This window comes from Lycium ferocissimum, unplaced genomic scaffold, assembly GCF_029784015.1.
Source record: "Lycium ferocissimum isolate CSIRO_LF1 unplaced genomic scaffold, AGI_CSIRO_Lferr_CH_V1 ctg640, whole genome shotgun sequence".
NCBI classification, from domain to species: Eukaryota; Viridiplantae; Streptophyta; class Magnoliopsida; order Solanales; family Solanaceae; genus Lycium; species Lycium ferocissimum.
In genome coordinates, this window is record NW_026726343.1 from 205,716 (window position 1) to 219,646 (window position 13,931).

The window sequence follows — 13,931 nt, forward strand, 5'->3', positions numbered from 1 at the left end:
GTTTCTCAAAGCATGTGGTAGTTAGAGTGAAAAGTACTCTACTTGAAAGGAAAAAAGTGAAAGTACTTTGCATTTTTCCTATCAAGAAAGTAGGAAAAATCCAAGGGGTAATTTGATTGTCGGGGAGTTATGCAGGTATTAGTAATAAAAGAATTAGTTACGCAGGTATTAATTATGCAAAATAATAATGTAGGGATTAGTTATGCAAAATTTACTATTTATGTACACTATTAGTCATTCCATTTCTGTTAAAATGTCTAAATGAAAAAAATTTGGCAATTTTGAGGGATTGCCTGTGTGGTAAAAAAAAAAAAAGGAGGGCAGCGCGTTGCACAAAGCATCCCGCGTTAATAGGGTTCAGGGAAGGGTCGCACCCCTAGACAGTCTGTCCTAATGCAAGCACCAATGACTGTGTTTATGGCTTAAACCTGTAACCTATAGGTCACACGAAGACAACTTTACCGTTGTAGTCTATGGTATATGAATAAATCAAACATATAATCAAAAGTAAGAGCCAAGTTTACAGATTAAGATAGAAATAATATATCATTTGCCATCTCACGAACAATCCCAAAAGATTTAGCTACAGAATCTCAAATGATTCAAAAATATATAGGCTAGTACCACAATTATCCGACTCTTTCCCACAAATAAGATATATTTTCGCAGGACGACTCATCTCCAAAATGATTTTAAGACTTTGTACAAGCGGTTGCTCCGAATAAGACTTATCCCAAAATCATATATCTTTGACAATTCTTATGAAAGTTGCAAAGAATATCTTTTCAAGAATTTGCTGAGCTTCTCGTGAATCAACGTCACTACCCTTTTCCGCCAAAGTAGAAATTATGATTGACTGGACCAGACTTGCAGATCCCTCCTAATAATATCCATTTTCGAGCATCTCTCAATGCTCAAAGTTGCCTAGAAGCGGTCACCCTTCGAGTTACTACCCCAGAGCTATTAGACAAAGGATTAGCTCGAACTTGCAGACATTATAACACACATAACATGACAATATTTCATTTGAAAATTTTCTATCTACATAAGTTCAGATATTATATATAAATATGCATATATTGGAGTAAACAAAATGCCTCTTTTCTCTCTTGTTTGATACTATAAGCTTTTGTTCCACATTACATTTGATGTTCAGCCATGGAAAATCAAGAATTTTGCAGTGATCACTGCTACTAGAAGCTAATTAAATCCGGTAATTCTTGAGGTTTAACAGGTACAGTATTAGTCGAGCTAGTAGGTACCGAATAATCTGCAAAAGGATTTATTCTTGGTGTATATTTTACTATTGCAGTTCCTTCATCAAAAGTCTCCCAACGATCAGTAATTATCGTCTTCAATTTGCTTTCAGAGTCCTTTTTTTCTCCAAGATTCTCATGAATCACGATGGCTCGATCCATTTCATCGTTCTTTTCAGATTTATCTGAAACCCCATTGATGATTTCTTCAAGTTCTTTGATTTCTTCATCTGGTATTTGGTCCACTATTGGACAAACTTCTGCATTTCTCACCCCTATATCTCGGTTAAACTCAAAATATAGAGATAATTCTTCAGCTTGGATATTAGCCTTTTTTATGATTTTTAAAGCCATAGTGGCTTCAACTTTGCCAACTGAATTAATCTTCGATAAAATACGAGCAATCCCAAAGCGAATCCTGCTGTAAACGTCAAAAATCTCTGTCATAACGCAGTCCATTGCCTCGAGGACAAGAGGGACAATAGCACAATCCGATAATGGCCTAGTCTCAAGCAACATATCGAGCAAAGTTTGCAATTTTTGAACCAAAACAAGATCTTGAACCATAGAATAATTCTCTTTTTCTTCATTTTCAAGATTGTGCACCACCATGTTGTTGTTGAATTTCACCATGCTTCTTTTTTCCTCCAATTCCATGAAGAGAATATCCGATTTTTTATCAAGATACGCGAAATAAGCTCGAATGAATGCATTAATCCCATGCATTTCTTCTGATTTTCTTGAATGCCTGTCTTCAAAATTGGAGAGATCAAATGGTAACCTCCCAATTCTTTGGACACAAGGGAGCCTAGTGCTATAAAGGCCATGCATTAAGATTAAAACTTTAATTGCAACAACCCAACTCCTCGTTTTCTCTGCTCTTACGGATATAGCCCAAATGAGGGGCTTGAGATTTGTCGATGACAAACGTAGCCATCTAAAAACGCGATCAACGTTCTTCATGTTCATGGAGAATTCATCATGGCTCGTAGCTTTGATTACAGCAGCCTCGATATCTGGATTCCGGAGAGATGTTCGTCGTGATAAGCTAGCAATCCATATGCTATTTTGATCTTTCAACAACCCGGAAACCTTTCTCCATAGCCTCATTGCTTTGTTGATATCCCCTGCTCTGTTTCCCCTGTTTTTTTTCTTCTTCTTGTGGATGTTCTTTGGAAGAATTTTTGCGGTGGTATTCTTTTTTTGTTTTTTTTATTTATATTATTACTCTCTTCGTTTCGATGTATACATAAAATTTTATTTATATTTTGGACGACTCAAAATGTTTGATATCATTCGTAATGTAACTTTCACAGCTTCCATTGACTTTAAGGTTTAATACAAAATGGACACGCTGACGAGAAGAAAAAAAAAAAAGTACACTAATCGTCACTCTAAATTGCACGATTTTGCAAAGTTGATACCTCCTCTACTTGATAAAAACACATGTAATAAACACTTCTAACTATTGACCACATAGTCATGTCTCATTTGTTTAACTGATGTGACTAAAGTGCCTGTCAATTACGCTTATAAAGAGTGTGGATATGGCGATTTTGATTTTAAAAGACCAGTAAAAAGATTTTTAAAAAAGCACTTTTCGTTTAATTTACATGTCTTAAGTATGCCGTATAGTCATAAGTCTTCCACCGAGTCATTCTTCTATGAATTGCGTTCCTCCTTCCCACTTTCTTTCCATTACTTACTCCCCTCCCAATTTCATTTCTTTGGGATGACTTTTAGCTTATAGACACTTTTAATTAAAAAAAAAAAAAAAAAATTTGACCAGCTTATAAGCTTAGCCACACATGAATAGGACTAAAATTGTATAGCATCTTCTTTTGTTCTTTTCATTCAGTTTCACTCTTTGACAATTAACAGGCTTCAGAAAGTAAACGGAACAAAGATGGTATTTTCGCTTTTCATGCATGTTTTGCAAAGTTCTTGCCATGGTATTGATCCATTCCTTGCATGGCTTTGTAGTATGCTCCAATATACATGGGTTTAAGAAAAGCTATATGGAGTTTAAGATGAGAGACAAAGAAACAGATAAGGCATGTATTGGAATGAGAGCGAAGAAAAACTGATGGGAGACGAAAGGAGGAGAAGCATCTTTGGGGCAAAAAATTATATTGTATATATAGGGTAAATTTTCTGTGTTTATGTACATATATTAATTTTTGAATACCTTGAACAAATGCAAAAGGTTAGCTCAAGTGGTCTAGGGTGTTCTTCCGAGGGACGACATTTTTTTTTTTTTTATATTTAGCTTTTATTGTTTTTTCGGAACCCTCTGAGTGAAAATCTTGGATCCCTCACTGCCTGTAAACCTGTAAGTTGGCCTTTTTCTCAATATTTTAAACTATAAGATTATGATCTACGGTACTCATTTTTTGTAGTTAATAAATATGTAAGTTGTATTTTGATGAATTAAGAAATCATGGTGATAGTGGCATAAATATATCATACATTCTTGGACTAATCCCACATATACAACTTGCAAGTAATTTTCGTCAGAGAGAGAGTGAAGACGCGGGATGGGTATGAACTCAAGAAACTTAGCTCGAAATTTCTCTGAAGGTGTTGTTCAATTTCATTTCTGAAGTCACCTTTATATCTCTTACTTTTTTATTTTTAGTTCCTCTTTGACTTTCCATTTCTTCGTTCAAAAGCCAGTATAAACAATTTGACAGAAAAATACATTCAATTTATTGTCCTACTTTCCTTTTTTGGCAATTCTTTAATTTCAATTTTTTGCTTTCCACGTAAGATTAAAGGATATTTTGCTACATTCTACGTATCTTTAGTTAACAACTACCATATTCAAAATTCTTCTTTTATCTTCTTAAACTCGTTAAAACCAGACAAGCAAATTGAAACGGAGAAAACTATGGATAGCATTGATGAGCATATATTTGGGAAATTTCAGGAAAAGGGTGTTCATTTTCTTGAGGAATCAGCATCCCAAATGAAAATGGGTTGTGATGACTCTTCTATAGCTGACTTTCCGACAAGAAAGACCGGGACTTGTGACTGTCAAGATCTCTCCTTTGTGTAAACTCAAAACAAGACGTTTCATTGAAGAATCTGTTGAGTTCCTCTGAGAAAATGGTTAGTTATAAGGGGAAAGAAACAGTTGTTTTTGATGATCAAAATGAGGACAGCAACATAAGATTTGAGAGGAATTTTCTTCAGTTGAATGAGTGTAGAGGGAATTCATCTAAAAGGGTGGCTGAGAATGAGGAATTTCAGGCACAAAATAGAGAAAAGAAGCGACAAACTGGAACCTTGAATCTTTCTTTGGCTTTACCTGATGTTGATCTACAATCTTCACTTGAACTATCAAATAACAATACAAGGATCGGCTATTTCAGGAACGGCTCCTTGTCGTCGTGCTATTCTCATCCCTTTTCCACAACCTTAGCTACTCGCGTACCCTGAGTTCAAAAGAGGATAGTGAGTATTCCGTGGAGGGAATTAATTGGTAGGTTTTTAGCCGGTTTAGGCCAGTTGAAGGAAGAGATTTTACATTGCCAGGTCATCCTGTTGGAAGTAGTTTAGCTCTAAGTTGTCAACTGGTCAATAAGGAAATATGTGATAATGATGTTGATAGGATTAGTAGCTCTGATAGCAATTCGTTTTTCCTGTTCGAGTCACCACCAACAATTGATGGTCAATCAGGTGATTCGAGAGTAACAGGAAATATAGAGAGAATCCTTGGAGAAATAGTTTCAGGGTGTATTCCTCTTATGGCTCGGATCGTTCAAGAGCTTCCTAATGAAACTGTTGAATCAACAAAGGAATATTTGACAAGCTTAATTGCAATTCCCGAGAAGAAAGATTTGTTGGTCAGTCTTAAGGACACGCTTAACGACAGATCTGATCTTACTGTTGAGACTTTCTCAAAGTGTAATAAGACCCAACTGGAAATTCTTGTTGCCATAAAAACGGGTCTCGGAAGCTTCTTATCTTTGGAAAACCACCTTCAAGCCACTGAATTGATGGAGATTTTTGCTTATCAAAAGTGTCGAAATATTTACTGCAAGAGAGTGTTACCTGTTGATAATTGTAATTGCAAAATTTGTTCGAGAAACAAAGGATTCTGCAATGCATGCATGTGTCAAGTATGTTTGAACTTAGATTATGCCAATGGTACTTGCAGTTGGGTAGGCTGTGACATATGCGTGCACTGGTGTCATGTTGTATTTGCTATTCAAAGAAATCTTATAAAGCCAGTGATAGACTATGTAATAGTATAAATATTGTAAATATTCCCTTCCTTATGTATTGTAATCAGGTCCTGTAATTTAGGCTAGTATCATTCTAATTAGGGATACCTACTTTGTATATAATAACTTTGATACATCAATACAAGGCACGGATTGATTTACTACATGGTATCAGACTAGGTTTCCTTCCCAAACCCTAGCCGTCCACCTCTCTCTTTCTCTTTCAACCCTAACCCTAGCCGTCCCCTTCCTCCTTCCTCTTCTCCCTCCCATGGTCGACAACAAAAATTTTCCTGCTTTAACCGTCACGAATGTGAAATCCTTAATCCCAATCACTCTAGACATGGAAACCGGCCATTATCACGAATGGGCAACCCTATTCAAAGTCCTAGCCCGCGTTCACTCCGTACTCGAGCACATCATACCACCCACTGACACCGTCGAACTCACCGCGTATGACGCAACAAAGGCGGCTAACCTTCCGCTCCGGAAACGCCTAGATGCGGTGGTCCTTCAATGGATATACGCCACCGTCTCCCATGATATTCTTACCTCTATTCTCGTGGCGGATGATGTTGCCGAAGGCTTGGAATCGAGTTGCTCAACTTTTCCAAGATAACAAACACTCACGGGCGGCGTACCTTGAGACGGAATTCACCACCACAAAAATGGCCGACTTCGGCTCAGTTATGGCCTATTACAATAGGCTCAAGTCTCTCACGGATCAGCTTGCCAACGTCGGGTCGCCAGTGTCCGATCAACGTCTGGTCTTGCGACTTCTCGCCGCTTACTGGAGACGTATGCACACTTTGTCACCACCATTCAACGTGAAAGATGTCTTGCCTTCTTTCTCTGAAGTGTGCTCCAGACTCAAGCTTGAAGATGCGGCTGCCAAGGAACGTGCCCGCGATTCCAACCCCGCGGCTCTACTTGTTGATAATGACACTCCCTCTCCACCACCTGGCGGTCACAATAATTCCGCTAACCGACGTGATAATAATCGTGGCGAATTCTAACCGGAACAAGGGCAAAAATAACAACAACAACGCTAACCGCGGAAGCAAGGCGCGGCGGCCGCGGACGCCCGGTGGTGGCCGGTGGCCGACGGACGGCCACCGGCGAGGGGGCTACTGCTCCTGCACCGGCCGCCCCGGCGGTGGCCGCTTGCCCCCCGTACCCGACGAGACGAGACGGTGGCGGCGACCCGCCACGTCGCGGCCTGGCAGCGGCATTCTTGGCGCGGGTCCTCGGCCTCAGCAGGCCTATTCCATGCACGTTCCGCCAAACTCGGGGTACACTCCGACAGACGTGGAGGCAGCCATGCATACATCTATCCTTGCATCAACCGGATGACAATTGGTACATGGACACCGGGGCGACTTCTCACATGACTGCCAACTCAGGTACTCTCACGTCTTATTTTAATTTGAGCAATAATTCTGGAATCATTGTTGGTAATGGTAGCACTATTCCAATTCGAGGCTATGGTCATACATCCCTTCCCCCACCTAATGCTCAATTACGTCTCCGAAATGTCTTGCATGCTCCAAAACTCATCAAAAACCTTGTTTCCGTACGTAAATTCACTAAGGATAATAATGTTTCGTTGAGTTTGATCCTCTTGGGTTTTCTCGTGAAGGATTTACCGACGGGGAGCCGCCTAATGAGATGTGAGAGCACCGGGAATTGTATCCTCTCAATGCCACGAATGGTCCACTCCACCATCCACCTTCCTTGCCGCATCACCTAGCTTGTGGCATTCCCGCCCTCGCCATCCGGAAAAGCTATCCTTAGTTCTCTTCGTAGTAATGCCTTAATTGAATGTAATAGGGCCCGTACTTCTTTTTGCACCTCTTGTCCTTTGGGAAACATGTTAAATTGCCATTTTTCGATTCGTTGTCGTTTACTACTATGCCGTTTGACATTATTCATAGCGATTTATGGACATCTCCTCGTTTTAAGTTCTAATGGGCACCGCTATTATGTTTTCTTTCTTGATGATTATAGTAATTTTCTTTGGACTTTTCCTATCTCTAACAAGTCCCAAGTGTATTCTATCTTTCTATCTTTTAAGGCATTAATACGGACTCAATTCGAAAGAGACATTAAAAACATTCAATGTGACAATGGGCGGGAATTCGCAAATGGGCAATTTCAATCTTTTTGCGCCTCCAATGGTATAAATTTTCGGTTTTCTTGCCCCCATACATCCCCTCAAAATGGCAAAGCGGAACGAAAAATTAAATCCATTAACAACATAGTGCGCACTCTTCTTGTCCACTCCTCCGTCCCCCCTCTTTTTGGCATCATGCTCTCCAAATGGCCACCTACCTCCTCAATATACTTCCCACTAAAGTCCTTAGGCATAAATCACTAACCCAAGTTCTCTATCAACGAACCCCCTCCTATTCTCATCTCGGGTTTTTGGGTGTCTATGCTATCCACACTTTTCCCATCTACGACTATTCATAAGTTACAAGCAAGATCCACCCCATGTGTTTTTTTGGGCTATCCGTTGAATCATAGAGGATATAAGTGTTATGATTTGTCCACCAACAAAATCATCATCTCACTAAGCATGTCCTCTTTGACGAAACTCAATTTCCCTTCTCCAAATTGCACTCCCCCTCCCCAACGTCCTATGAATTCTTGGACCATGGCATTTCCCCATATACCTTGCATTTTCTATCTCCACCTGCTCCTCCCGTCGTTCCCTCGGTCCACCCCTCCACCGCTCCTGCACCAGTGGACACGGCCCAGCAGCCCCCTCCCCCCACTGCCCCACCCGTGACTGCCCAGCAGTCACCAGTGGACACGGCCCAGCTGTCCCCTCCCCCCCCAGCCCCCACCCGTGGCGCGGCGTCCAGCCCTACCACCCACCCGCGGTCACCGCAGCCAGCCCCTCCCGCATGGTTACTAGAGGCCAACGCGGGATTTTCAAACCCAAACAACCTTTCAACTTAAATACTTCCAGCCCTCTCTCCATCTCGCCTCTCCCGCGAAATCCTGTCAATGCTCTAAATGACCACAATGAAAGCTTGCCATGGTTGATGAATATAATGCTCTAATTAATAATAAGACGTGGGAGTTGGTTCCACGTCCCCCCGATGTGAATCTTATTCGTTCTATGTGGATTTTTTGTCATAAAAAGAATTCTCGACGATGGTTCTTTTGAGAGGCACAAAGCCCGTCTTGTCCGTGATGGCAAAGTCTCAACGGGTTGGAGTTGGATCGCGACGAGACCTTCGGATCGGTCGTCAAGCCGGCTACTATTCGCACCTGTCTTGAGCATCGCACTTACACACTCTTGGCCCATTCATCGGTTGGATGTCAAGAATGCTTTCCTACACGGTAATCTTAATGAGACCGTTTATATGCATCGACCTATTGGGTTTAAGGACCCACGCATCCCCATCATGTCCGTCTCTTGAAGAAATCGTTGTACCGCCTAAGCAAGCTCCCCGTGCATGGTTCCAACGCTTTGCAGACTATGTCTCCACCATTGGTTTTTCACATAGCAGATCTGATCACTCTCTCTTTATTTATTGTCGAGGTTCTGACATTGCTTACATTCTGCTATATGTTGATGATATTATTCTCACAGCTTCCTCTGATGCTCTCGGAAATCCATCATGTCTCTCCGCTTAGTGCCGAATTTGCTATGAAGGATTTGGGCCCTCTCGGGCTATTTTCTGGGTATCGCTGTTACCCGGACTTCACACGGCATGTTTCTCTCTCAGAAAAATTATGCAGCAGACATTATAGAGCGTGCGGGCATGACTGCCTGTAAGCCCAGTCAGACACCGGTCGACACCAAAGCCAAACTTGGTGCCACGGCCGGCCTCCTTGCGATGATCCCACCCAATATCGTAAGTTGGCCGGCGCGTTACTGATACCTTACATTCACACGACCGTACATCTCTATGCGGTTCAACAAGTATGCCTTCACATGCATGATCCTAAGGTTGCCCATATGCATGCTCTTAAACGCATAGTCCGATACATTCAAGGTACTATTGACTTTGGTCTCCATCCGTACAAGTCCTCCATGCTCTCTCTTGTCTCTTATCCGATGCAGATTGGGGTGGTTGTCCAGGACACTCGCCGCTCCACATCCGGTTACCGTGTCTTCCTCGGCGATAACCTCCTCTCCTGGTCATCCAAACGGCAGCCCACTATGTCTAAATCGAGTGCCGAGGCCGAATACCGTGGCGTTGCTAATGTAGTATCTGAGTCCTGTTGGCTTCGCAACCTTCTCTTGGAGCTCCGTTGTCCAATTCGGTCAGCTACATTAGTCTATTGTGATAATGTTAGTGCCATATACCTATCAGGTAATCGATTCAAGCACCAACGCACTAAACATATTGAGATGGACATACATTTCGTACGTGAGAAAGTTGCCGTGGAGAAGTTCGTGTCCTTCACGTCCCGTCCCGCTACCAGATCGCAGATATCTTCACTAAAGGTCTTCCGCGCGTGCTCTTTGATGATTTCAGGGACAGTCTAAGCGTACGACAACCTCCCGCTTCGACTGCGGGGGTGTGATAGACTATGTAATAGTATAAATATTGTAAATATTCCCTTCCTTATGTATTGTAATCAGGTCCTGTAATTTAGGCTAGTATCATTCTAATTAGGGATACCTACTTTGTATATAATAACTTTGATACATCAATACAAGGCACGGATTGATTTCCTACAGCCAGGTCCAAGTATCAACGGGCCATCTGGAACAACTGAGATGCAATTTCACTGTCTTGGTTGTGGTCATGCTAGTGAAATGTTTAGGTTCACTAAAGAGATGTACAGATGCTGTGCAAAGAACTGGGGTCAGGAAATACTAATTAAAGAGCTTGACTATGTTCAAAAAATCTTCCATGGGAGTGAAGATTTTAAAGGTAAAGAGTTGCATGCTATAACTTACGGGTTGCGTAACAAGCTAGAGAAAAAGATGATTTCTCCTTCAGACGCCTGCAATTTCATCTTTCAGTTTTTCAAATGTGAGTACCAAAACAGCCTTATTCGTTCTAATTTCAACTGTTAGATTTGGTGTTATTTGTCCTTTCAGATAGCGGAGCATATCTCTACGGTGAAGTTCTCCCTTTTTTTTTTTTTTTTTTTTTTTAGGTAATTAGTGGACCTTTATTAATTACCAATCGACAATACAAAACCAGAGGCAAACTCCGCCTACTGTTCCTTAATCTTACTACTCTACAACACTTCACTAAACCAGCAAAACTCATACTAAGACACCCAAAATACTGAAGAGCGAGCACACCTCCTAGGGAGGGTTTCTCAGTCCCCAGTACTAGGTACACCCCCACCACCCAAAGTAGTGCAGACTAGCTAGAAATTACAAGACTGCAAATAAGCTCTACAGCTAACTACTGTCCTAACATTACATATGCAAGCAATTTCCCTTGCTACACATTCAGCATTCTGCTCCTTGTCTTCAAAAACTCTTTTGTTCCTCTCATTCCATACTGCAAACCAAAACTCTGAATATACCATCTTAAGAACATTAGCTTGGTTTGATTTTCCTCTGTTTCTTGCCCAGATCAGCAAGTATTGCAGCCTCCATGAACTCTGAGCAAGCCACTGTATCTTGAGCCATCTCATCAGCCTGTACCACACCTGTTGTGCATAGTGACATTCAAAAAATATATGGTCTCTGGTCTCATCCACCCCTTTACAAAACACACATTTAGGTTCCACCTGCATACCCCATTTCAAGAGTCTATCTACAGTCAGTAGTCTATTCTGTATCTGTAACCATGGGTGGAAGATTGCTTTTGGCCTTGCTGAATTTCTAAACATTGTATATCTCCATTCCACCTTAGGTAAATTGTCCAGTAACTGCAAATAGATCTCTTTGATTTTACTCTTATTCTTGGTATTGTTCCATTGAACCTGAGGCAGCAAATCTCTAGTACCCAGCAACTTTCTCACCATCCAACTAGCTTGGCCTGGAATCTTCATTTGATCCAAAAGCATTTGTTGGTTTTCTTTCTTTCGTCTTATGCCTTTTATATGGTTGTGAGTTGCTTCTGTAGTTTAAAATGTATTTGGTTGAGAATGTTTACTCATCAAAATGATTGATTATCTGTGTAAGCTTAATTTAATAAGCCATTAGCTGTGGCAACAGAGGTCTGCTTCTTCTTGAAATGAAAAAGAAACTAAATTATGAGCTTTACATTTTTGTAAAGGGAGAGTGCTAGCTTTTCTAATTAATGAATAATGAGCATTAAATTGTTCAAATTAGAGGTATTTGAAATGGAATTTGTTTAGCTTTAAGTTGTTCTCAATTATATTTCTGGCTCTTTAGAAGAAACCTAAACAATGAATTATGACAAAATATTCACTTCATTGTCAGAAATATAGCTTTACTTAGTGCTACTTATCCAAAATATTTCATTGAAATGCTTCAAGTCATTTACCCTGAGCTTTTAAACATTAATGACGGACTAATGTTTGGTTTTGGCAAGACAAAACCCACCTTCTATATAGATGTTAAGAGCTACATAGATAAGGTACCTTTAACTGTGGCGTACTCTTGTGAGGAATTATTTGAACTTTTAAGAACCATGGAAAGTTATTTACCTATATGCAGTCAGTAGAATCTCAGTTGATATGTCCAGTGTTGTATACTAGTACCATTTATCAATAATATGAGTCATCTAACATGACCTTAGATACAAGGTTATAGAGGACCCAGATTAGAATAGAAGGTTAGTAGGTAGACTCGCTTATCCTTTCGTAATAGTATTCGCAGTTTTGCTCAATATAGTTTCTTGTCCTTTGATTTCTGCTACTATCTGTTGTTTCTTGTACTTTGATTATCTTATTTATCTGCGGTATCTACTGCTCCTTTTTTCGGACTGCTTTATCATGACTCTTTCGCTTTCGTTATTTTCATTTTCATACTGCTTTGAGTTGCTTGTCCTTATCTGACCCTTTTTTGTCATGCTTTCTCTTGAGTTGAGGGTCTTTCGAAAACAGTCTTTCTACCTTCTAAGGTCGGATTAAGGTCTGCGTACACTTTACCCTCCCCAGGCCTCACATTGTGGGATTTCACTGGGTATGTTTGTTGATGAGTCATCTGACATGTGCCCTATTTCATACATCTCTGTTACATTCGAACTAATTTTGATTTCCTGTTATTAACAAACACGGATGGCTTGTCACATTTTCTTTCATCCAGTTTTCCTGCATCTTCCTTCTACATCATGAGCTCTTCAAGTGGAAGAAAAGTTATGATTACTACTGATCATCATCAAAATGATGCTAAGGATTCCTCCCTGTTTGACAAAATGATTGAGGATGAATGTTCAGCCATCAAAGAAATATCAGCTCTCCAAGTGAAAGAAAAGATATGATAGTTTGCAAAGCATTGCGACTTGTGAGGATCAAGAAGCAGAAACACTGATTTCTAATTAGTTTAACTTTGATTCTTTTAGTACTAATTGTGCTTCACTTATCATAATTGTCTTTGCTTCTAAAATGAAAACTAATCCTTTTCTTAAAGGAAAAAGACTTAGGACTTCTATAAATTGAGAATCATTTACTTCACACAAGAACGAGATATAATCTTTAGCGAGAGATTATTTCGTCGATAGTTTTGTATTTTCTTTGGCTAAAGTCATCGATGAACCCTGAACTTGTCCTAATTTTTCATTTAGACCCCCAACTGAAACGTTGACCATCTGGACCCTCGAACACAAGCTAAACTGTGTCATTTGAACACATCATGCCGACTTAGCACACGCGCGCATAATCGCTTTAAACAGAGCGTGAGAGACTAAATTTTTTCTTTTTAAAATTTTTTAATTAGTAAAATTAATTTTAAGAAAAACCCTATTTTAAAATCTATTTAAATAATTAAAAAAACTGAAAAGCCCAACCCATCCTTTTCGATAGCCCACTTCGCCGCCGCCACTACCTCCGTCGCCACTCCACTTCAAAATCTATTTAAACAAATCTCCGACGAAAAACGGCACCATTTTTTTTTTTATTTAAATAGATTTTGAAGCGGCGGCGGCGGCGAAGTGGGCTATCGGAGAAGATGGGTTGGGTTTTTCAGATTTTTTTTTTTTAATTATTTAAATAGATTGTAAAATTAATTTTTTTTGTTGACATGGCTTATTTTTATTGGTCTATTTTTCCATGTCACTGCAAGTGTAGCTCACGCACCACACTTGATCTGGGCTGTGTGCAAATGACACAGTTTAGCTTGTGTTCGAGGGTCCAGATGGTCAATGTTTCAGTTGGAGGGTCTAAATGAAAAATTAGGACAAGTTCAGGGGTCTATGATGACTTTAGCCATTTTCTTTTACATTGTTTTTTCATATAGGTCAGTTGACCAAATCATATTAAAAGTATTATGCCTCTTTTATACTTTTTATGATGACAATGGAACCCGTGGTCTTTATCTTGGTCGCAGGGGTAA

General features: G+C 40.2%; 2 protein-coding genes and 1 pseudogene across 2 annotated transcripts; 1 reads left to right on the forward strand and 2 right to left on the reverse strand.

The window, feature by feature from the left end:
* Positions 1 to 128: 128 nt before the first annotated feature.
* On the reverse strand, positions 129 to 2,557 carry LOC132045292 (putative clathrin assembly protein At1g25240). The gene has a single exon (XM_059435848.1). The coding sequence runs from the start codon at positions 2,364 to 2,366 to the stop codon at positions 1,194 to 1,196; it is 1,173 nt and encodes a 390-aa protein (XP_059291831.1). The 5' UTR covers positions 2,367 to 2,557; the 3' UTR covers positions 129 to 1,193.
* A 1,634-nt stretch (positions 2,558 to 4,191) lies between these two features.
* On the forward strand, positions 4,192 to 10,529 carry LOC132045289 (protein OBERON 3-like; annotated as a pseudogene).
* A 302-nt stretch (positions 10,530 to 10,831) lies between these two features.
* Positions 10,832 to 11,464, reverse strand: LOC132045304 (uncharacterized). The gene has a single exon (XM_059435859.1). It carries the CDS (start codon positions 11,462 to 11,464, stop codon positions 10,832 to 10,834), a length of 633 nt encoding a protein of 210 aa, XP_059291842.1.
* Positions 11,465 to 13,931: the final 2,467 nt, after the last annotated feature.

Coding starts and splice junctions, on each gene's coding strand:
- LOC132045292 (XM_059435848.1), bottom strand. CDS start 2,366: ATGAGGCTATGGAGAAAGGTTTCCGGGTTGTTGAAAGATCAAAATAGC.
- LOC132045304 (XM_059435859.1), bottom strand. CDS start 11,464: ATGAAGATTCCAGGCCAAGCTAGTTGGATGGTGAGAAAGTTGCTGGGT.